The sequence below is a fragment of the Coregonus lavaretus genome (assembly GCF_964263955.1).
Source record: "Coregonus lavaretus genome assembly, chromosome: 3".
NCBI lineage: Eukaryota > Metazoa > Chordata > Actinopteri > Salmoniformes > Salmonidae > Coregonus > Coregonus lavaretus.
Genome location: NC_139990.1, coordinates 44,387,490 through 44,412,914, shown reverse-complemented (window position 1 = coordinate 44,412,914; position 25,425 = coordinate 44,387,490). Strand labels below are relative to the sequence as shown.

The 25,425-nt window shown below is 46.1% G+C and overlaps 1 protein-coding gene across 1 annotated transcript; it reads right to left on the bottom strand.

Annotated features, from left to right (window-relative positions):
* Window positions 1–1,328: 1,328 nt before the first annotated feature.
* On the bottom strand, window positions 1,329–25,383 carry LOC311118544 (uncharacterized protein; the record flags this gene model as incomplete). The annotated part of the gene is made up of 16 exons (XM_084157642.1): window positions 1,329–1,527; window positions 1,680–1,782; window positions 2,791–2,932; window positions 3,062–3,181; window positions 4,390–4,526; window positions 5,541–5,637; window positions 14,414–14,494; window positions 15,144–15,224; window positions 15,380–15,406; window positions 15,505–15,567; window positions 15,942–16,013; window positions 20,361–20,387; window positions 21,052–21,096; window positions 23,214–23,330; window positions 24,199–24,317; window positions 25,287–25,383. The coding sequence occupies 16 exons, from the start codon at window positions 25,381–25,383 to the stop codon at window positions 1,458–1,460; spliced, it is 1,398 nt and encodes a 465-aa protein (XP_084013768.1). The 3' UTR covers window positions 1,329–1,457.
* Window positions 25,384–25,425: the final 42 nt, after the last annotated feature.

Below are 25,425 nucleotides of genomic sequence, written 5' to 3'. Positions count from 1 at the left end.
CAAGCTAATAGAGCGCACAGGCCTGGCTGTCCCAAATGGCACCCTATCCCCTATATAGTGCTCTACTTTTGACCATGGCCCATAGGACTCTGGTCAAAAGTAGTGCACTATATAGGGAATATGGTGTCATTTGGGACAAGGCCCCTGTTCAGTTCTACCAGGTGGTGAGGGATCCCGGTCTATCAGCTTGGCTGCTATTTCCACAAGCGGCCATCTTGGCTTTATGCTACTACTATACAGTACATAGCTTTACTGTTCTTCTGAAGAGGATATACCTCTTCAGTACAGACTGACCTAGGCTTAAGATCTACCTCTTCAGTACATACTAAACAAGGCTTATAATCTACCTCTTTAGTACATACTAAACAAGGCTTAAGATCTACCTCTTCAGTACATACTGAACAAGGCTTAAGATCTACCTCTTCAGAACATACTGAACAAGGATTAAGATCTACCTCTTCATAACATACTAAACAAGGATTAAGATCTACCTCTTCAGTACATACTGAACAAGGCTTAAGATCTACCTCTTCAGAACATACAGACCAAGGCTTAAGATCTACCTCTTCAGAACATACTGAACAAGGATTAAGATCTACCTCTTAAGAACATACAGAACAAGGCTTAAGATCTGCCTCTATTGAACAAGGCTTTCAGAATCCTCCTGAATACAGTATCATTATAACATGCCCCTCCTGTCCTGATTAGTGAAATTATAACATACAATATACTCCCTACGTACAATTGGAGACGTCTACCTACTATATATACACAGCACAAAGCTCATGACAACGATAGTAAGTATTGTGATTGGTTACATGCCTAGGTAGTGACATCTGTTGCCATGGTCACACAGCAATCTCAGCCTCATGCAAATGCTACATGACGTCATTCACATTGCAGTAAAATACACAGCACCCTGCTTCTGTTTCTCCAGACCTGGTTCTCTTTTCTTTAACAGTGCTACGTCGAGGTAAATATGGCTTCCGGCTCCACCCACGAGTCTCTCTCTCTTTCTCAGAGCTCTCCCATTGGCTGTCTGTCACTTCTCTCATTTGACCGCCTCTCGTTCAGCGGCAGGCCCTGGTCCTATCAGGTATGGTGTGGGCGGAGCCTCTTCAGTCTTGGGTTGAGTTTTATTTAAGACAAAGTGAAATTGTCCTGTGCGTTTCCTGTGAATGGGTGAGGGGGCATTTTACTCGCCGCCACCCCCCCCTCCCCCCACCTCCTCGGGAGCTACATGGCTTCAGCAGCGTTTCAACAGAGTTAGTGTGTGTAGTTTTAGTCATTTTGTCAGGTTTAGTCCAGTTTGTCACCACTTCCTTTTTGAGTCTCTTGTTTGCAGTGTTGTTGTTGATCTTTCTTCTTCTTTTTTTTTTTGTTGCATTACGGTCATCCTGTTTAGTGCCAAAGCAAACAAGACATGAAGGATCCCACTGCTGTGTCCAGGTTCCTCTTCATGTGAAATACTTGCAGTTTGTAGAGTCAATGACACAGTACGGAGTGCATCTGAGACGACCATAAGACCTGGGAATCAAGGAGAAATAGAACCCTCTGTCAACTAATCATGACAATGGCAGACAGTGTTACTGCTTCATAGGGAACACAAAGTTATGAGGTTACATACAGTAAGATATGGAAAGCAGACAAGAATGGATCAAGACAGTAGTCCTACTAACCCTGGGAGATATGAGTTGCATGTCTGATAGCCAAAGTCCTTTCCATCACATTCCTCGGCCCCGTCGTAACGATAACCATCTCCACAGTAAGCATGTTTACACTCTGTCAGGAGGAAGAGATGGAGAGAGAAACAGAGGGGGAGAAAAACAGAGAGAGACACACAGTGAGAGAGACACACGGAGAGAGAGAGACACGGAGAGAGAGAGACACGGAGAGAGAGAGACACGGAGAGAGAGACACACGGAGAGAGAGACACACGGAGAGAGAGACACACGGAGAGAGAGACACACGGAGAGAGAGACACACGGAGAGAGAGAGAGACACACACGGAGAGAGAGAGAGAGAGACACACGGAGAGAGAGACACAGAGAGAGGGACACACAGAGAGAGGGAGACAGAGAGACACACACAGAGGGAGACAGAGAGACACACACGGAGAGAGACACACACGGAGAGAGGGACACACGGAGAGAGAGACACACGGAGAGAGAGACACACGGAGAGAGAGAGAGACACACACGGAGAGAGAGAGAGAGAGACACACGGAGAGAGAGACACAGAGAGAGGGACACACAGAGAGAGGGAGACAGAGAGACACACACAGAGGGAGACAGTGAGACACACACGGAGAGAGACACACACGGAGAGAGGGACACACGGAGAGAGACACACACGGAGAGAGGGACACACACGGAGAGAGGGACACACACGGAGAGAGGGACACACAGAGAGACAGAGAGACACGGAGAGAGAGAGAGAGACACGGAGAGAGAGACAGAGACACGGTGAGAGAGAGAGAGACGGAGAGAGAGAGAGAGAGAGAGAGACACGGACAGAGAGACAGAGACACGGAGAGAGAGAGAGAGAGAGACGGAGAGAGAGAGAGAGAGAGAGAGAGAGAGAGACACGGACAGAGAGACAGATAAATTGCCATCCAAACCAGACCGGTGCTTCTGTATGTCATCAATAGCATTATCATTTAGCAAGTTACTTCATCTAAATCAACTTCCCATGCGGTAATCAAACCCACAACTCCAGGCTCCAACAAACGGAACCATCGGCAGAACCAAACCACAGATCTTGTTCATCCACTCTGATAACGTGACTTACTGACGCAGCCGTCGGTGACAATCCTATTCCCGTCGTCACATTCCTCCCCGTTGGGAATCTGAACGATCCCGTCGCCACAATAACCCTCCTGTTCCGGAGCGTTCTCCGTAGACTGGAACGGCGTCAGCTGGAAGAAAGAAGTCTATTACAGAGATTAGAAACTAAAACAAAGAAAATGAAATAAAACTATAACTTAAAGATTAACCTCGCCAGGCAATACTGTAAGCACTTAGACATCACGTTTAGAAGATAAGTGCATCGGGTGAGGTACCTGAATCGGCAGCCATCCGTTGGTGTCTTTGAAGTAAAGCGATCTCTGGTCTTTCCGGAAGGCTAGGGCGTTGTCCGTATGAAGACGATCTAGTTCTTCTTCATTGTTTACCACAAATATCTGTAAACAACAAAGACTCATTCTGGGTGAGACACAATAAAGACTCATTCTGGGGTGAGACACAATAAAGACTCATTCTGGGGTGAGACACAATAAAGACTCATTCTGGGGTGAGACAATAAAGACTCATTCTGGGGTGAGACACAATAAAGACTCATTCTGGGTGAGACACAATAAAGACTCATTCTGGGTGAGACACAAAGACTAATTTGGGGGAGACACAATAAAGATTCATTCTGGGTGAGACACAAAGACTCATTCTGGGTGAGACACAATAAAGACTCATTCTGGGTGAGACACAAAGACTCATTCTGGGTGAGACAAAGACTCATTCTGGGTGAGACACAATAAAGACTCATTCTGGGTGAGACACAATAAAGACTCATTCTGGGTGAGACACAAAAAAGACTCATTCTGGGTGAGACACAAAAAAGACTCATTCTGGGTGAGACACAATAAAGACTCATTCTGGGTGAGACACAATAAAGACTCATTCTGGGTGAGACACAATAAAGACTCATTCTGGGTGAGACAGAAAGACACATTCTGGGTGAGACACAATAAAGACTCATTCTGGGTGAGACACAAAAAAGACTCATTCTGGGTGAGACACAAAGACACATTATGGGTGAGACACAATAAAGACTCATTCTGGGTGAGACACAAAGACTCATTCTGGGTGAGACACAATAAAGACTTATTCTGGGTGAGACACAAAGACTCATTCTGGGTGAGACACAAAGACTAATTCTGGGTGAGACAGAAAGACTCATTCTGGGTGAGACACAAAAAAGACTCATTCTGGGTGAGACACAATAAAGACTCATTCTGGGTGAGACACAAAGACTCATTCTGGGTGAGACACAAAAAAGACTCATTCTGGGTGAGACACAATAAAGACTCATTCTGGGTGAGACACAATAAAGACTCATTCTGGGTGAGACACAAAGACTCATTCTGGGTGAGACAGAAAGACACATTCTGGGTGAGACACAATAAAGACTCATTCTGGGTGAGACACAATAAAGACTCATTCTGGGTGAGACACAATAAAGACTCATTCTGGGTGAGACACAATAAAGACTCATTCTGGGGTGAGACACAATAAAGACTCATTCTGGGTGACACAATAAAGACAATAAATCAAGTGCCTTAGCTGAGGCAAGTTTATGATTCGCAATAATGTTGATCATGTGTTGCATGCTCACCGCTGGCACTTTGGCGTAGTCGCTCCTGGAACTATGTTCATCAAACTGTGGGCTGTTAACACTAACAGAGTTACAGCTGCAAGGTCCAGGAAGACCTGGTAGCCCCCTCTCACCTTTCGTTCCGACCACGTAGAGTCCTGAACAAGAAATAAACCTTTAGATCATATATTATCGATGTAGGCACACAAGCACAGAGTACCATATTCACAGGGACTGTATGTTATAAATGCACTATCCAGGCCCCCTTGTCTATCTATCAAGTTGGTAAAGCAATCAACTCAATTTGCGCAGAAACTTGAACAAGACACCGGCTGTCACAGTTTAATTACATGGTGACATAATGTTTGTAAATATGTAAGGAGCTTCTTGGCCCTCTATGAATCCGTTTTAAGGACATGATGTCATGGCTTCATCATCCGTCCCATCCCAGTGTCCCCCTGCCACCCCACCCCCCCTCTGGGCATCTGTTTCACCTCAGGGGGGGGGGGATAGAGAGGGGGGGATCAGGTTCCTGTTTCACCTCAGGGGGGGATAGAGAGGGGGGGGATCAGGTTCCTCTGAAGCTAAATAAGCTCTCTGGTGTTACCTCCTGCTGTGTTTTAATGTCTGCTTCCTTTCGCAGATGCTGACACAGGAGGTTGCCTGCCTGCAGCTTCACACCCATCCCTGAAGCTTCTCACACTGACAGGACATATGGACGATTTCCAAACCATACATTAAACCTCAACCTGTACTTTCCAGTGAGATTCTCCATTGGGCATGCTTTTTATTACAGGACTAGGTTTAATAATCTAGGTCTGAGAAACTAGCCTTCAGAGTCCAGAAAATTGGCAGAGCCTCCAACAATCTGTCGATGTGCCCTTAAGCAAGGCACTTAACCCTAATTGCTCATGTAAGTCGCTCTGGATAAGAGCGTCTGCTAAATGACAAAAAAAATAAAAAATATAAACACAAATGAACAAACCAATAACTCTAAATCTGACACAATGCTCTTCCCTAGAATTCATCCAGCTACACACTCAGCATGCATCTACAGACTGGCAACAGATTAGCATGTTAGCCCAGCCACACTCCCTAGCCCTACAGCTGGCTCTAAAGCAGCCAAGCTCAGATGGAAGAGCTGATGGAGGAGGTGGTGGAGAGGTCCTTACCTGAGGCTGGCAGACCTGGGGGACCAGGGTGGCCGGGGGGCCCCTGAGGACCTGCTGGACCTAGAGGGCCGATAATCCCATTGTCGCCCTTTCCTCCCTGATAAATCAGACAAGATAAACAACACATGTAAAAACATCGACAGACAAACATATGGTAAACCTTCAGCGGTCAAAACATGTCACCACATCATAGTGATTTGAAGTTGCTCAAAGAGCGGCAAAACTTTTTTAAATCACAGCTTCTAACAGCATGTGATACAGTGGCTTGCGAAAGTATTCACCCCCCTTGGCATTTTGTTTTTGCCTTACAACCTGGAATTAAAATGGATTTTTTTGGAGTTTGTATCATTTGATTTACACAACATGCCTACCACTTTGAAGATGCAAAATGTTTTTTCTTGTGAAACAAACAAGAAATAAGTCAAAAAACTGAAAAATTGAGCGTGCATAACTATTGACTTTGGGGGGGTGAATACTTTGTAGAGCCACCTTTTGCAGCAATTACAGCTGCACGTCTCTTGTGGTATGTCTCTATAAGTTTGGCACATCTAGCCACTGGGATTTTTGCCCATTCTTCAAGGAAAAACTGCTCCAGCTCCTTCAAGTTGGATGGGTTCCACTGGTATATAGCAATCTTTAAGTCATACCACATATTCTCAATTGGATTGAGGTCTGGGCTTTGACTAGGTCATTCCAAGATATTGAAATGTTTCCCCTTAAACCACCCGAGTGTTGCTTTAGCAGTATGCTTAGGGTCATTTTCCTGCTGGAAGGTGAACCTCCGTCCCAGTCTCAATTCTCTGGAAGACTGAAACAGGTTTCCCTCAAGAATTTCCCTGTATTTAGCACCATCCATCATTCCTTCAATTCTGACCAGTTTCCCAGTCTCTGCCGATGAAAAACATCCCCACAGCATGATGCTGCCACCACCATGCTTCACTGTGGGGATGGTGTTCTCGGGTGATGAGATGTGTTGGGTTTGCGCCAGATATAGCGTTTTCCTTGATAGCCAAAAAGCTCAATTTCTGTCTAATCTGACCAGAGTACCTTCTTCCATATGTTTGAGGAGTCTCCCACATGCCTTTTGGCGAACATCAAACATGTTTGCTTATTTTTTTCTGGCCACTCTTCCGTAAAGCCCAGCTCTGTGGAGTGTACAGCTTAAAGTGGTCCTATGGACAGATACTCCAACCTCCGCTGTGGAGCTTTGCAGCTCCTTCGGGGTTATCTTTGGTCTCTTTGTTGCCTCTCTGATTAATGCCCTCCTTGCCTGGTCTGTGAGTTTTGGTGGGCGGCCCTCTCTTGGCAGGTTTGTTGTGGTGCCATATTCTTTCCATTTTTTAATAACGGATGTAATGGTGCTCCGTGGGATGTATGAAAATGTATGCACTCACTAACTGTAAGTTGCTCTGGATAAGAGCGTCTGCTGAAAAAAACCCTGATCTGTACTTCTCCACAACTTTGTCCCTGACCTGTGTGGAGAGCTCCTTGGTCTTCATGGTGCCGCTTGCTTGGTGGTGCCCCTTGCTTAGTGGTGTTGCAGACTCTGGAGCCTTTCAGAACAAGTGTATAAATACTGAGATCATGTGACAGATCATGTGACACTTAGATTGCACACAGGTGGACTTTATTTCTTTAGCGGAGGAGCGAGGTCGGGTGAGGTTGTGTTTTCTCTAGCAGGAGGTAAGCTTGGCTTCTTATATGGTGTTGAGTAAAGCTTAAACCATGTATTTAGATTGTAGGTAGGTATTGTAGTTAGGTATTGTAGGTAGTTTATTTAGGTAGTTATTGTAGGTTATTGTAGGTAATTATTGTAGGTAAGTATTGTATTCGGCTGAGCCCGGCGAAGCACGAGGCTAGCTAACCCACTACCTGGACCAATAAAGCTAGCTAGCTAGCGGGTAGCTACTGTTAACTTTTAGCAACTGTGGATAGTTGTTTCCAATGTTATTTCACGCTTAAGAGTACCTGTAATTAAGCCAGCTAGCTACCTACCATTCAGCTGTTTTTCTAACCTCATTATCTGAAGCATTAACGTTAGGTAGTTAGTAGCTACTGTACTTAATTACAGCTACTGATTGCAGAAGACCAATGTATTCTTGTCTGCCACCCAGACAGCTGGCGTCGGGTAAGTTTGGCTTTATACATAGCTTGGGCTTTGTCGAGTAAGGCTTAAACTATGTATTTAGATTGTAGTTAGGTATTGTAGGTAGGCATCGTGGGTTGTTGTGGGTAGTTATTGTATGTAATTATTGTAGGTTAGTATTGTATTCGGCGGTGCCGGGTGTAGCACGAAGCTAGCTAGCTAGCTAGCTAACTCACCTCCTGGACTAGCTGGCGAGTAGCTATTAGCAACGGTAGCAACTAAATACAATATCCTTTTAGCCAGCTACATTTGTTCGCAGCGACGCCGTTTTTCAAACAAAGTCATCACCGCAGCCATTGCTAGCTAGCCAACGCTACCAGCTAGCAGTACTATAGCAACTAAATACAATATAATTTTAGCCAGCTACATTCGTTCGCAGTGATGCCGTTTTTCAAACAAAGTCAACACAGCAGCCATTGCTAGCTAGCCAACACTGCCAGCTAGCTGTACTGTAGCAGCTAAATACAATATATTTGTGCTAGCTAGCCAACGTTTAATTATTGCTGCGTTATGAAAGGAACTAGACACGGACACGAATTATCTGTTTAGTGTGTTAACACACTATTGGTAGTTTGTTGTAACCAAGTATTGGTGCTAAACTGTGTGTTATTGGATGCTAGCATGCTAGTTAGCTATGGCCTCATAGTTAGCTAGCTGAATAAAGTAAGTTGAGTCTATTCCTTGAAACATTGAACTGCTGTAGTTTACAACAATTCTAATTTCTAAAGTGGAAGTTGGGAGAGTTTTATTCGGGTGGTTCAGTGAAACAATTATAGTTTCTGAGGTGGAAGCTGGGAGAGTTATATTTGGGAGTTATGGTGAGGGAGGCCCTGCTCTCTCCTTTCCCAGATGTTTAGTTCATTTCATTCCGATCTCCTCTGCATTATTGCAGCCATCTGCTACAGCCTGTCAACTATGCCTCTGCCTATCCCTGTTCTCTCCTCTCCGCACAGGCTACACAAACGCCTCACACCGCGTGGCTGCTGCCTCTCTAACCTGGTGGTCCCTGCACGCACCACACACCTGGAGTTCCAGGTCTCAGGCAGCCTCTGGAACTGCCGTTCTGCTGCCAACAAGGCTGACTTCATCCCAGCCTATGCTACCCTCCAGTCCCTCGACTTCCTGGCGCTGACGGAAACATGGATTACCACTGAAAACACTGCTACTCCTACTGCTCTCTCCTCATCTGACCATGTGTTCTCGCATACCCCGAGAGCATCTGGTCAGAGGGGTGGTGGCACAGGAATCCTCATCTCTCCCAAGTGGACATTCTCAATTTTTCCCCTAACCCATCTGTCTATCTCCTCATTTGAATTCCATGCTGTCACAGTCACTAGCCCATTTAAGCTTAATATCCTTGTCATCTATTGCCCTCCAGGTTCCCTTGGAGAGTTCATCAATGAGCTTGACGCCTTGATAAGTTCCTTTCCTGAGGATGGCTCACCCCTCACAGTTTTGGGGGATTTCAACCTCCCTACGTCTACATTTGACTCATTTCTCTCTGCCTTTCCACTCCTCTCCTCTTTTGACCTCACCCTCTCACCGTCCCCCCTTACTCACAAGACAGGCAATACGCTTGACCTCATCTTTACTAGATGCTGCTCTTCTACTAATCTCACTGCAACTCCCCTCCATGTCTCCGACCACTACTTTGTATCCTTTTCTCTCTCGCTCTCCTCCTACACTACTCACTCTGCCCCTACACAGATGGTAATGCGCCGCCGCAACCTTCGCTCTCTCTCTCCCACTACTCTCTCCTCTTCCATCCTATCATCTCTTCCCTCTGCTCAATCCTTCTCCCTCCAATCTCCTGATTCTGCCTCCTCAACCCTCCTCTCCTCCCTTTCTGCATCCTTTGACTCTCTGTGTCCCCTATCCTCCCGGCCGGCTCAGTCCTCCCCTCCAGCTCCGTGGCTTGATGACTCATTGCGAGCTCACAGAACAGAGCTCCGGGCAGCTGAGCGGAAATGGAAGAAAACTAGACTCCCTGCGGACCTGGCATCTTTTCACTCCCTCCTCTCTACATTTTCTTCATCTGTTTCTGCTGCTAAGGCCACTTTCTACCACTCTAAATTCCAAGCATCTGCCTCTAACCCTAGGAAGCTCTTTGCCACATTCTCCTCCCTGCTGAATCCGACCCCCCCCCTCCTCCCTCTTTGTGGATGACTTCGTCAACCACTTTGAAAAGAAGGTTGACGACATCCGATCCTCGTTTGTTAAGTCTAATGACACTGCTGGTCCTGCTCACACTGCCCTACCCTATGCTTTGACTTCTTTCTCCCCTCTCTCTCCAGATAAAATCTTGCGACTTGTGACTGCAGGCCGCCCAACAACCTGCCCGCTTGACCCCATCCCCTCCTCTCTTCTCCAGACCATCTCCGGTGACCTTCTCCCCTACCTCACCTCGCTGATCAACTCATCCTTGACCGCTGGCTATGTCCCTTCCGTCTTCAAGAGAGCGAGAGTTGCACCCCTTCTCAAAAAACCAACACTCGATCCCTCTGATGTCAACAACTACAGACCAGTATCCCTTCTTTCTTTTCTTTCCAAAACTATTGAGCGTGCCGTCTTTAGCCAACTCTCTTGCTATCTCTCTCAGAATGACCTTCTTGATTCTAACCAGTCAGGTTTCAGGACTGGTCATTCAACTGAGACTGCTCTTCTCTGTGTCACGGAGGCTCTCCGCACTGCTAAAGCTAACTCTCTCTCCTCTGCTCTTGTCCTTCTAGACCTGTCTGCTGCCTTTGATACTGTGAACCATCAGATCCTCCTCTCCACCCTCTCCGAGCTGGGCATCTCCGGCGCGGCTCACTCTTGGATTGCGTCCTACCTGACCGGTCGCTCCTACCAAGTGGCGTGGCGAGAAGCTGTCTCCGCACCACGTGCTCTCACCACTGGTGTCCCCCAGGGCTCAGTTCTAGGCCCTATCCTATTCTCGCTATACACCAAGTCACTTGGCTCTGTCATATCCTCACATGGCCTCTCCTATCATTGCTACGCTGACGATACACAACTAATCTTCTCCTTTCCCCCTTCTGATAACCAGGTGGCGAATCGCATCTCTGCATGTCTGGCAGACATATCAGTATGGATGACGGATCACCACCTCAAGCTGAACCTTGGCAAGACGGAGCTGCTCTTCCTCCCGGGGAAGGACTGCCCGTTCCATGATCTCGCCATCACGGTTGACAACTCCGTTGTGTCCTCCTCCCAGAGTGCGAAGAGCCTTGGCGTGACCCTGGACAATACCCTGTCGTTCTCCGCTAACATCAAGGCGGTGACCCGATCCTGCAGGTTCATGCTCTACAACATTTGGAGAGTACGACCCTGCCTTACACAGGAAGCGGCACAGGTCCTAATCCAGGCACTTGTCATCTCCCGTCTGGATTACTGCAACTCGCTGTTGGCTGGGCTCCCTGCCTGTGCCATTAAACCCCTACAACTCATCCAGAATGCCGCAGCCCGTCTGGTGTTCAACCTTCCCAAGTTCTCTCACGTCACCCCGCTCCTCCGCACACTCCACTGGCTTCCAGTTGAAGCTCGCATCTGTTACAAGACCATGGTGCTTTCCTATGGAGCTGTGAGGGGAACGGCACCTCCGTACCTTCAGGCTCTGATCAGTCCCTACACCCAAATGAGGGCATTGCGTTCATCCACCTCTGGCCTGCTGGCTCCCCTTCCTCTGCGGAAGCATAGTTCCCGCTCAGCCCAGTCAAAACTGTTCGCTGCTCTGGCACCCCAATGGTGGAACAAGCTCCCTCACGACGCCAGGACAGCGGAGTCACTCACCACCTTCCGGAGACATTTGAATACCTGGGATAGGATAAAGTAATCCTTCTACCCCCCCCCCCCCCCCCCCGGGGTTATAGGGTGAATGCACCAATTTGTAAGTCGCTCTGGATAAGAGCGTCTGCTAAATGACGTAAATGTAAATGTATTTAACTAATTATGTGACTTCTGAAGGTAATTGGTTGCACCAGATCTTGTTTAGGGGCTTCATAGCAAAGGGGTTGAATACATACGCACGCACCACTTTTCCATTATTTATTTTTTAGAATTTCTTGAAACAAGTAATTTTTTTCATTTCACTTCACCAATTTGGACTATTTTGTGTATGTCCATTACATGAAATCCAAATAAAAATCAATTTAAATTACAGGTTGTAATGCAACAAAATTGGAAAAACGCCAAGGGGGATGAATACTTTTGCAAGGCACTGTATTACATCATTAAGATCCAAATAAGATCCTAATACAGTATATATCTCAACTGTTTAATAAAGTATATATCTCACCTGTTTAATAAGTATATCTCACCTGTTTAATAAAGTATATCTCACCTGTTTAATAAAGTATATCTCATCTGTTTAATAAAGTATATCTCTCACCTGTTTAATAAAGTATATCTCTCACCTGTTTAATAAAGTATATCTCTCACCTGTTTAATAAAGTATATCTCTCACCTGTTTAATAAAGTATATCTCTCACCTGTTTAATAAAGTATATCTCTCACCTGTTTAATAAAGTATATCTCTCACCTGTTTAATAAAGTATATCTCTCACCTGTTTAATAAAGTATATCTCTCACCTGTTTAATAAAGTATATCTCTCACCTGTTTAATAAAGTATATCTCATCTGTTTAATAAAGTATATCTCTCATCTGTTTAATAAAGTATATCTCTCATCTGTTTAATAAAGTATATATCTCACCTGTTTAATAAAGTATATCTAATCTGTTTAATAAAGTATATCTCTCACCTGTTTAATAAAGTATATCTCATCTGTTTAATAAAGTATATCTCTCACCTGTTTAATAAAGTATATATCTCACCTGTTTAATAAAGTATATATCTCACCTGTTTAATAAAGTATATCTAATCTGTTTAATAAAGTATATCTCTCACCTGTTTAATAAAGTATATCTCTCACCTGTTTAATAAAGTATATATCTCACCTGTTTAATAAAGTATATCTCACCTGTTTAATATAGTATATCTCTCACCTGTTTAATAAAGTATATCTCATCTGTTTAATAAAGTACACTGCTCAAAAAAATAAAGGGAACACTTAAACAACACAATGTAACTCCAAGTCAATCACACTTCTGTGAAATCAAACTGTCCACTTAGGAAGCAACACTGATTGACAATAAATTTCACATGCTGTTGTGCAAATGGAATAGACAACAGGTGGAAATTATAGGCAATTAGCAAGACACCCCCAATAATGGACTGGTTTTGCAGTTGGTGACCCCAGACCACTTCTCAGTTCCTATGCTTCCTGGCTGATGTTTTGGTCACTTTTGAATGCTGGCGGTGCTTTTACTTTAGTGGTAGCATGAGACGGAGTCTACAACCCACACAAGTGGCTCAGGTAGTGCAGCTCATCCAGGATGGCACATCAATGCGAGCTGTGGCAAGAAGGTTTGCTGTGTCTGTCAGCGTAGTGTCCAGAGCATGGAGGCACTACCAGGAGACAGGCCAGTACATCAGGAGACGTGGAGGAGGCCGTAGGAGGGCAACAACCCAGCAGCAGGACTGCTACCTCCGCCTTTGTGCAAGGAGGAGCAGGAGGAGCACTGCCAGAGCCCTGCAAAATGACCTCCAGCAGGCCACAAATGTGCATGTGTCTGCTCAAACGGTCAGAAACAGACTCCATGAGGGTGGTATGAGGGCCCGACGTCCACAGGTGGGAGTTGTGCTTACAGCCCAACACCGTGCAGGACGTTTGGCATTTGCCAGAGAACCCCAAGATTGGCAAATTCGCCACTGGCGCCCTGTGCTCTTCACAGATGAAAGCAGGTTCACACTGAGCACGTGACAGACGTGACAGAGTCTGGAGACGCCGTGGAGAACATTCTGCTGCCTGCAACATCCTCCAGCATGACCAGTTTGGCGGTGGGTCAGTCATGGTGTGGGGTGGCATTTCTTTGGGGGGCCGCACAGCCCTCCATGTGCTCGCCAGAGGTAGCCTGACTGCCATTAGGTATCGAGATGAGATCCTCAGACCCCTTGTGAGACCATATGCTGGTGCGGTTGGCCCTGGGTTCCTCCTAATGCAAGACAATGCTAGACCTCATGTGGCTGGAGTGTGTCAGCAGTTCCTGCAAGAGGAAGGCATTGATGCTATGGACTGGCCCGCCCGTTCCCCAGACCTGAATCCAATTGAGCACATCTGGGACATCATGTCTCACTCCATCCACCAACGCCACGTTGCACCACAGACTGTCCAGGAGTTGGCGGATGCTTTACTCCAGGTCTGGGAGGAGATCCCTCAGGAGACCATCCGCCACCTCATCAGGAGCATGCCCAGGCGTTGTAGGGAGGTCATACAGGCACGTGGAGGCCACACACACTACTGAGCCTCATTTTGACTTGTTTTAAGGACATTACATCAAAGTTGGATCAGCCTGTAGTGTGGTTTTCCACTTTAATTTTGAGGGTGACTCCAAATCCAGACCTCCATGGGTTGATAAATTTGATTTCCATTGATAATTTTTGTGTGATTTTGTTTTCAGCACATTCAACTATGTAAAGAAAAAAGTATTTAATAAGATTATTTCATTCATTCAGATCTAGGATGTGTTCTTTTAGTGTTCCCTTTATTTTTTTGAGCAGTGTATATTTCTCACCTGTTTAATAAAGTATATCTCACCTGTTTAATAAAGTATATCTCATCTGTTTAATAAAGTATATCTCTCACCTGTTTAATAAAGTATATCTCTCACCTGTTTGCCCCTCTTCCCTGGTCTGCCCGTCGGTCCTCTATTCCCTGAGATTCCAGGTTCTCCCTTTGGACCCATTTCACCCTAAAGACATAACAAACCACAGCACTCCATCAATAACAACATATACCGGTACATCATATAAATAACTGTGGTCCAATTTAGAATTGTGTTATTGAGTTATTATGGAGGGCCAGTTGATTCTGGTACTATCCTGTTCAATGAACCTCCACTACACGTCATCCTACAATGACCTCCTCCTGCTCCTCCTACTGCTCCTCCTACTGCTCCTCCTACTGCTCCTCCTTCCCCCCTCCTCCTGCTACTGCTCCTCCTCCACCTGCTCCTCCCCCCTCCTCCTCCTCCTCTACCTGCTCCTCCCCCTCCTCCTCCTGCTGCTGCTGCTCTTCCTCCCCCCTCCTCCTCCTCCTCTACCTGCTCCTCCCCCTCCTCCTCCTGCTGCTGCTGCTCTTCCTCCCCCCTCCTCCTCCTCCTCTACCTGCTCCTCCCCCTCCTCCTCCTCCTGCTACTGCTCCTCCTCCACCTGCTCCTCCCCCCTCCTCCTCCTCCTCTACCTGCTCCTCCCCCTCCTCCTCCTGCTGCTGCTGCTCTTCCTCCTCCTCCTCCTCCTCCCCCCCCCTCCACCTCCTCCATCTCCTCTCCACATCAACCCCAGCAGCTGATAAACATCAGATAATGTCTAGATCAAGAGAACACAAGATGTATGTCTCACTTTCTGTCCAAGCATTCCAGGGAAGCCCATTGTGCCCTTGTCTCCCTTCATCCCAGCCTCACTACGGTCACCACGGGAACCCTAATGAGACAGGAGACAAAACAACTGTACAGCCAACTGTAAACACTGAAAACAGACAAACAGTGTTGTTGAACCAACCCAGTGGAACTGAGATATGGTATGTAATGTAATAGAATAAAAGAAAGCAGTCTAACACATTTGAAGTAATCACACACCTTTTCTCCTTTGTATCCGGGTAAACCCTAGGAAGGAAGATCAGAAGTCTGAAGTATAGAAAAGATGAATAACTTTATGGTTGAAATCAGACAATTTTCTCGGGGAAAGATGAAGCTTCACAGACCTTAGGTCCAAGAGGTCCTCTTACTCCAGGTAATCCCATCAATCCACCATCTCCCTTCTCCCCCTGCGCCACACACACACACACACACACACACACACACACACACACACACACAGAGACATGGCTCTGATAACACAGTCTTCATCTACCTTTACACATCATATCATACAGACGTGGTATCTTAATTTGATCACTCTGTTGTCGCAGAGAATTTTCCTGCACCGTAGGAAATTCAAATGAGCCTCGTGATTTACATAAATTCACTGAAAACCCTTTCTCTTTCTCTTACTAGATCCTAATATATAGCCTACTTTCCCCTATCAAAACTACAGTCATTTCTCGTTAGAAAATAATCAAATCCTCCTGCTGCTTACCATACTATGGTACGGTAAAATACCATATTGATATATGGGCACTTTGAAATAGGACTTACTCACTTTGGGCCCATTTGGTCCTGGCCACCCGGCTGGTCCCTGGCGACCTGGGAGACCTGGAGGCCCCGTCCGACCCTGATGGACCACAACATCATTTAACACATTATACGGTCATTTAGCACAGAGGATCCCACATTATTATGTTTTGCGTGGGGAATTGTGATAGAAAATTAATCGGGGACACCCTCATAATATCAGAATGCAAGTCCTACTTTAGAGTGCACTACAAATAGCATACAAGCAGTTTTACTATGACTTCAAGTCTTGGGCAACGGGAAACACATTTTTAAATGTCCCCCCTCTTAGCGTCAGAGAAAAAAAGCTCATTACCTGCAATTCTACACATTTTGCCTTTGGGCATAGATACCATTTTAAAGCTAAGTTCTTGCAATTCTAGTACAAGTGTACATTTCGTCAACAATAACTATGACGAAAAATACTTGTCAACAACTTATTTTTCCTGACTATGGCGATAACGAGATGCCCTGGGAAAAAAAACAATAACTGTAACAAATTCGTTTTCATTTTAGTTGACAAATATGTGGCCAGACGAGAATTCCATGTGAGATTAATGGACATTTAATTTGAAATGAAGCTCCTATTTATCTGTTTTGTCCAATCAGAGCATGCATGCAGAATATTTCATGCAACCCTCTCATTGGCAGAGTTGACATCTTTCAGGTGCGCAATCTGATTGAGCTGATCTGCCCGGCTCTCCCACACAGCTCCCAGGTGGTCTCTTCAGTCACTCTTCAATCTTTTTTGAACTGATGCGAAGCCAGGACTCTTCACTTGTAACTAACCTCAACTAGAAACAATAATGTTTATTAAGAACACCTTCCTAATATTGAGTTGCACCCCCTTTTGCCCTCAGAAAAGCCTCAATTCGTCGGGACATGGGCTCTACAAGGTAACACTTTCTCATTCTGAACGACTAACGCGAGTGGAACGGATGTTCGTGACAATGACCACATGAGTAGCTGCTGCTCACTGATTTGACAGCTCTAACACAGTTACACCTCTGACACCGCCAAAACATCAGCTATGAGGTGTCGGCTATCACCTGTTAACACTTGATCTAATTAAATCTAGGTCTAAGACTAAAACTAAATCTAAAAAAGGTGACGAAATCAACAGTGAATTCTATACATTTTGCCATGTTGCAGTTTTTGGCTTAAATTACAGTGCACTCAAAACAACATTTTTGGGGAATAAAATAAGAATTTAGTTAAACAAATGTATTATTGATAGAGTACTGTGGATACCAATATCCCTGTGAGCCTCCCCGGCCCATGTTGTGTGTCTAACGGTTAAGAACATAAATTGTGGATGAATATTACATTGTATTGCACCCTCTAGTCTAAACTCTTTTCGCAGATCTGTTGAGCAATATTCATTGTTTTTTGTTATTTTTATTATTATTATATATTTTTTTGATCTGGCTGCAGACCCCCTGCAGTACTCCCCCTTTGGGGACGACTGATTTAGCAGACTTTTTACAGTTATCACACATAGTACCACAGGAGGTTGGTGGCACCTTAATTGGGGAGGAAGGCTCATGGTAATGACTAGAGTGGAATCAGTGGAATGGTATCAAATACATCCAACACATGGTTTCCATGGTTTCCATTAGTTTGATGACATTCCATTTGTACCATTAAGGCCATTATTATGAGCTGTCCTCCCTCAGCAGCCTCCTTTGTACGGTACATAGGGTATATGTGAGAATAGCTGAGTCATATCAGAACCATTAAAACACTACTTTAACCAGACCAGAAGTTCTGAACTGACTAGAAAACACAGGCCATGAAGACGGCCATATAAAGAATCACCAGCTGACCTAGCGTCATAAACAAAAAAACAAAAATACCAGACGCTAGAACACAACCATTCAACTGAATGAATCAGCAGCTCTCCATGTAAACTGTGTACTGTGCAGTATCATCTTTTCGTGTGTAATATTGTAAAAGTAGAAGTAACATAGTTAGCATGAGTTACAAACATGATTGTTCTGAATAGTTACAGAGAATTCCGTGAGCTGGTGGGGATGTTGACATGACAACCTGTGTACTGTTTTTACCCTGGTCCGCCATGTGGAGAGAGAGAAGGACTTTAACAAGGGCTGTCACTCTGCCCTCTTTAATTAAATGATAGGCCGCATATAGAACAGGAGGGCCCGCTGCTTATGGGAAATAAAATGATTTATGGTCTGGCTCAAGCACTAAGCTAAATTGCACTGCAATGCTGCTGCTGCACACAGCCAGCCCCACAGCTCACAGAGCAGGGCAGTGAACGTATACAGTGGGGAAAAAAAGTATTTAGTCAGCCACCAATTGTGCAAGTTCTCCCACTTAAAAAGATGAGAGAGGCCTGTAATTTTCATCATAGAAGATCCAGAAAATCACATTGTAGGATTTCTAATGAATTTATTTGTAAATTATGGTGGAAAATAAGTATTTGGTCAATAACAAAAGTTTCTCAATATACCCTTTGTTGGCAATGACACAGGTCAAACGTTTTCTGTAAGTCTTCACAAGGTTTTCACACACTGTTGCTGGTATTTTGGCCCATTCCTCCATGCAGATCTCCTCTAGAGCAGTGATGTTTTGGGGCTGTCGCTGGGCAACACGGACTTTCAACTCCCTCCAAAGATTTTCTATGGGGTTGAGATCTGGAGACTGACTAGGCCACTCCAGGACCTTGAAATGCTTCTTACGAAGCCACTCCTTCATTGCCCGGGCGGTGTGTTTGGGGTCATTGTCATGCTGAAAGACCCAGCCACGTTTCATCTTCAATGCCCTTGCTGATGGAAGGAGGTTTTCACTCAAAATCTCACGATACATGGCCCCATTCATTCTTTCCTTTACACGGATCAGTCGTCCTGGTCCCTTTGCAGAAAAACAGCCCTAAAGCATGATGTTTCCACCCCCCTGCTTCACAGTAGGTATGGTGTTCTTTGGATGCAACTCAGCATTCTTTGTCCTCCAAACACGACGAGTTTAGTTTTTACCAAAAATTTATATTTTGGTTTCATCTGACCATATGACATTCTCCCAATCCTCTTCTGGATCATCCAAATGCACTCTAGCAAACTTCAGACGGGCCTGGACATGTACTGGCTTAAGCAGGGGGACACGTCTCGCACTGCAGGATTTGAGTCCCTGGCGGCGTAGTGTGCTACTGATGGTAGGCTTTGTTACTTTGGTCCCAGCTCTCTGCAGGTCATTCACTAGGTCCCCCCGTGTGGTTCTGGGATTTTTTCTCACCGTTCTTGTGATCATTTTGACCCCACGGGGTGAGATCTTGCGTGGAGCCCCAGATCGAGGAAGATTATCAGTGGTCTTGTATGTCTTCCATTTCCTAATAATTGCTCCCACAGTTGATTTCTTCAAACCAAGCTGCTTACCTATTGCAGATTCAGTCTTCCCAGCCTGGTGCAGGTCTACAATTTTGTTTCTGGTGTCCTTTGACAGCTCTTTGGTCTTGGCCATAGTGGAGAGTGTGACTGTTTGAGGTTGTGGACAGGTGTCTTTTATACTGATAACAAGTTCAAACAGGTGCCATTAATACAGGTAACGAGTGGAGGACAGAGGATCCTCTTAAAGAAGAAGTTACAGGTCTGTGAGAGCCAGAAATCTTGCTTGTTTGTAGGTGACCAAATACTTATTTTCCACCATAATTTGCAAATAAATTCATAAAAAATCCTACAATGTGATTTTCAGGATTTTATTTTCTCAATTTGTCTGTCATAGTTGACGTGTACCTATGATGAAAATTACAGGCCTCTCTCATCTTTTTAAGTGGGAGAACTTGCACAATTGGTGGCTGACTAAATACTTTTTTCCCCCACTGTAGATGGATCCATCCTCCAATACCAATGGGAGCGGGGATGGACCACATGACAGGAAAGTGGGGGTGTATTCTGAAAGATTAAATGTTCAGAATGTTGCAGATAGAAATGAAATAGATAGAGTGAGTTCGATTCCCTATTCTATACGACCTACAATCATCTATTTTCTATGCAATACATCTCTATGTGAAGGTGCTGTAACGCTGCACCCTCCTGAACAGGGCCTAGTGAAGCTGGATAGGTTTCAGGAGCTAACAGGGTGACCAATACTTCCCCATCTGTTAGAGGAGACATGGGACGGAATGCTTCTATACATCCAACTCAGCAGAATGCTTCTATACATCTTCTATCTCAGCAGCTCTCTCTGTGTCCTAGCTGTCCTAGCATCCTGTCAAGGTTGTGCTGCTAGTCTTGCTCTGAATTTCATAATGTTCAAAACCAGGCAGCGGGCGGACAGGCGGGCGGTGGGGACGTGAGTTACAGCCCACCAGACAGACTGAGGAGGGACTGGATCTCATTTTTGAGCAAATCCACTTAGCAGAGCTAATAGAATGATCAATGGACGCCCTCACCTTTTGTCCAGGTCGTCCCAGTTCTCCCTGGAGGTAGAGAGACAGAGACAGAGAGAGAGACAGACAGAGACAGAGACAGAGGTACAGAGACAGAGGTACAGAGACAGAGGTACAGAGACAGAGACAGAGACAGAGGCAGAGGCAGAGGCAGAGGCAGAGGCAGAGACAGAGGCAGAGGCAGAGACAGAGACAGAGGCAGAGACAGAGAGGCAGAGGCAGAGGCAGAGGCAGAGGCAGAGACAGAGACAGAGGCAGAGACAGAGGCAGGGGCAGAGACAGAGACAGAGGGACAGAGACAGAGACAGAGGTACAGAGACAGAGGCAGAGGTACAGAGACAGAGGCAGAGGTACAGAGACAGAGGCAGAGGTACAGAGACAGAGGCAGAGGTACAGAGACAGAGGCAGATACAGAGGCAGAAGCAGAGACAGATACAGAGGCAGAGGCAGAGGCAGAAGCAGAGGCAGAGAGACAGAGGCAGAGGCAGAGGTACAGAGGCAGAGGCAGAAGCAGAGGCAGAGAGACAGAGGCAGAGGCAGAGGTACAGAGGCAGAGGCAGAGGCAGAGACAGAGACATACAGTTATAACTAGTGCTTTTCATACAAGCCCTTTCCTCTTCGTATAATGACAGTTTTCAATCAGTCACTAAACATCTAATGTAAAAAAAATTTTTTTTTTAGAAATGACACTTACCTTTTCTCCTTTTGGTCCCTTCAGACCTGGTAGCCCAGCTGGACCCTGTAAAAGGTCAACAATAATCAGATATATAAACAATCAGAACATGTTATTATTATTTGGGGGGGGGGGGGGGCAATCGACTGATTATTTACAATCCCAATAATATTCTGAATTCCTATCATAATATCCTTTAATATCAATTAGCAGGTACAGGATCAATATTGACACCAAATGTGCTTGTTAGCTTCATTTGCAGTCAGCTAACTCGGGTGCCATGCTGTATAGGCTAAATTGTGCATGAATTGTGCATGAATACTGAAAACAATCTGAAGGGTCTGCTAACCATGCTCTCCTCTCCCTGACAGAATGCCATCTAGGCAATTGGCAATTTATAGGACTCTGGGATTACTATAGGATCTGCTACATTACAACACCACCCTCCACACAGCAACATCACCACCCACCCTCCGCACACAGCAACACCACTACCACCCACCCACCCTCCGCACACAGCAACACCACTAACCGCACACAGCAACACCACCACCCACCCACCCTCCACACAGAAACAGCACCACCCACACACCCACCCTCCACACAGCAACACCACAACCAACCACCACCACCCACCCTCCACACAGCAACACCACCACCCACCCTTCGCACATAGATACACCACCACCACCCACCCACCCTCCACACAGTAACACCACCACCACCCACCCACCCTCCACACAGCAACACCACCAGGCACCCTTCGCACATAGATACACCACTACCACCCACCCACCCTCCACACAGCAACACCACAACCACCCACCACCACCCACCCTCCACACAGTAACACCACCACCCACCCTCCACACAGCAACACCACAACCACCCACCACCACCCACTTTCCACACAGTAACACCACCACCCACCCTCCACACAGCAACACCACAACCACCCACCCACCCTCCACACAGCAACACCACCAGGCACCCTTCGCACATAGATACACCACTACCACCCACCCACCCTCCACACAGCAACACCACAACCACCCACCACCACCCACCCTCCACACAGTAACACCACCACCCACCCTCCACACAGCAACACCACAACCACCCACCACCACCCACTCTCCACACAGTAACACCACCACCCACCCTCCACACAGCAACACCACAACCACCCACCACCACCCACCCTCCACACAGTAACAACACCACCACCCACCCACCCTCCACACAGCAATACATGGAAATGAATCACATGCAGCCTAACCAGGTTGTTGTGTACACAAGGCGATACAGGAATTTACTCCCTCCACTCAATATGCCTTTCCAAGCAGACCGGGCTGTTTGGGTTGTTTCTAAGAATGGTGTGTGGTGGGACAGAGAGACGTGGCAGCCAGTGGAAAAAGTCTATTTGCGTCGTGTCTAAATGTGGAGTGTTAATGGGATGCTGTGTTGGAGGGCTCCATGTAATCCCTGTCCCTGTCCCTGTCCCCGTCTCCGTTCCCGTCTCCGTCCCTGTCCCCGTTCCCGTCACTGTCTCCGTTACCATCTCCGTCCCTGTCCCCGTCCCTGTCCCGTCCCCGTTCACGTCTCCGTTCCCATCTCCGTCCCCGTTCCCGTCTCCGTCCCTGTCCCCGTCCCCGTCCCCATCCCCGTTCCCGTCTCCGTTACCGTCTCCGTCCCTGTCCCCATCCCTGTCCCTGTCCCTGTCCCCGTCCCCGTCCCCGTCCCTGTTCCCATCTCCGTTCCCATCTCCGTCCCTGTCCCCATCCCCGTCCCCGTTCCCGTTCCCGTCCACATCCCTGTCCCCGTTCCCGTCACCGTCCCCATCCCTGTCTCCGTCCCCGTCCCCATCCCCGTCCCTGTCCCCAGCTCTAGAGGTACAACAGGAAGGGAGGAGAAGGAACTCACACGGGTCTCAGATGGTAAAGCGCTGCTAGGGGCCTATAGAGGACATAGCCAACCCCCAACACCTGTATACCGCCATTACTGAAAAGTAAGGAAGCTCAGGCAACTAACTGAGGTGTCCACCTGATAAGCCCTGATTAAATACTCTTCCAAATATCTTCATTATAACTGTATTAACCATTTTCTGGCTTATAAAAAGATAAAGTGATGAAGCCAGCAGGATGACAATGTAAGACAGCTGGGGGGTGGATAAGTTTACCTACCTGAGGACCGGGGGGTCCATCGGGGCCTGGGGGGCCTGGGACACAGGTGGGACCTTTCAGCTCCGTCCCTGGATCTGGATCTTTACCATGTTTACCTCCATTATCGGACTCTTCATTCTAAACCAATCAAACAAAAACACTCTTCCATTCAATCATTGCTTTATTTAATAATAAAATGATCAGTAGTTATTTGCGGTACTGAAGTACAATTACAGTACAATTAAGATTGTGGATCACTTATACACTATTTGCAAATCAAAATGACAGCTGTGTGTCATGTCATCTGTCAGTTTGAATTTGAGATTCTACACAATCATTCAGCGTAAACTCCTGGTCATCACTCCTCTAGAGTTTACAGTCTAGGCTATAGGCTGAGGGTTGTATCTCTAAGAGGACCCTCTAACAGGATAGGCTGAGGGTTGTATCTCTAAGAGGACCCTCTAACAGGATAGGCTGAGGGTTGTATCTCTAAGAGGACCCTCTAACAGGATAGGCTGAGGGTTGTATCTCTAAGAGGACCCTCTAACAGGATAGGCTGAGGGTTGTATCTCTAAGGACCCTCTAACAGGATAGGCTGAGGGTTGTATCTCTAAGAGGACCCTCTAACAGGATAGGCTGAGGGTTGTATCTCTAAGAGGACCCTCTAAGGTCGTATCCCCTCATCAACCCTGATCTGCAGTCAGCACTCGGTGGGAGACCAGTTAATCCATCACTTCCGACACACACCTACTCTATCATCAGAAATCACTACTGCTCTTAGTCAGGGGCAGAGGAGGGCAAGAGTGAGGCTAAGTCACAAATGGCATGCTATTCCCTATACATTATAGTCCACTACTTTTGACCATAGCCCTATCAAAAGTAGTACGTTAAATAGGGAAAAGGGTGCCATTTAGAACACAGCCAGGGAGTGAGGTTTGGATAGCACCCAAGGACAAATCAACAATCATACACTCCACAAGGACAAGTCACATGACTTTGGACTCACATGACCACCGCGGTGCCACAGTGAGGGGGGAGGAGGGAACAGGGGGGGCGGGGGCGGACTCAGTAAACAGCAGGGGTTGAATTTCCTCTGCTGGTCCAAGGCAGGTTGTTGTTGGAGACCTGGGGAAAGTAGTGGACAGTATGGTAAGTCAGTCACTTGGGAAATAAATACACACCGACCCAGCAGAGGATGCCTTTGTAATAGACATATTTAATTTGTTTGTCATGTTGACATCAGTGGGAAATTAAATGAATAGAGTCAGTGTCAAAACTGGTTGAAGGGGCTTAAAGAAAACCCAATGTTTGCTTATTTCTAACAGCATCAGAGTGTATGGTAAGGTGTGTATAAGAATATGTATGTTACTGCATCCTGTAGAGGCAGAGACTAGACAACACCTCACTAACAAGCCATAAAGGAAAAGCTCCTGCATAGGGGCATTGCCAAAGAACTGGTGTTGCAGCTGCCTAGTTCAAATCCACTCAATCAGCAGATCCTCCCCTTCACAACAAACATCAGCTGAACTGAAAATAATCTGTAAATGTATGGAAATGCACTGTCTGGCAGGTTATTGCAGACACTAGAAGCTACAAATGGTATCTATATAGGTATATACTACAAAAACTGAAATACATCTACAAATCAAACAAATAATAACTAGAATATAATAAGAACTGAAATCACACAGACTATTCAGACAGGGAACTGTAACATGACAGTAACATGATAAGTGTAGTGACATCACGGCATCCACACTGGAGAGAGCTGCTCCCGGCTCTGGCTGAATACAGATATGAGGCACCATATGCCTTCCTCCCTGTCAGGAACTGTAGACAGACGCTATTTATAGAGACATTTCCATTCTGACAGCATTTAATATTCCATAAATTACAGGAAAATACACAGTAACACACACTTCAAAGTGCAGAGACAATCATGATAAGACATGACATTGAGTTTACCCAGGGTCGGACTGCAGCTTGTCAAAACCATGCATGACATATTCCTGCACGCACACAGACACACATATAAACACACACATGCATGAGTGTGCGCATGTACACACATACACACACGGCTGACTCTCTTACCTGCTGGGAATGAGAGAATATTGTCCAGGAAAGAGGACTGAGACAGGACATAACAAAACAATAGTGGAAGATAGAGTCCAAATGTGATGAGGATCATGCTGCTGTAAATACAATACCCTGTCTGTCTCTAACTTGGGTT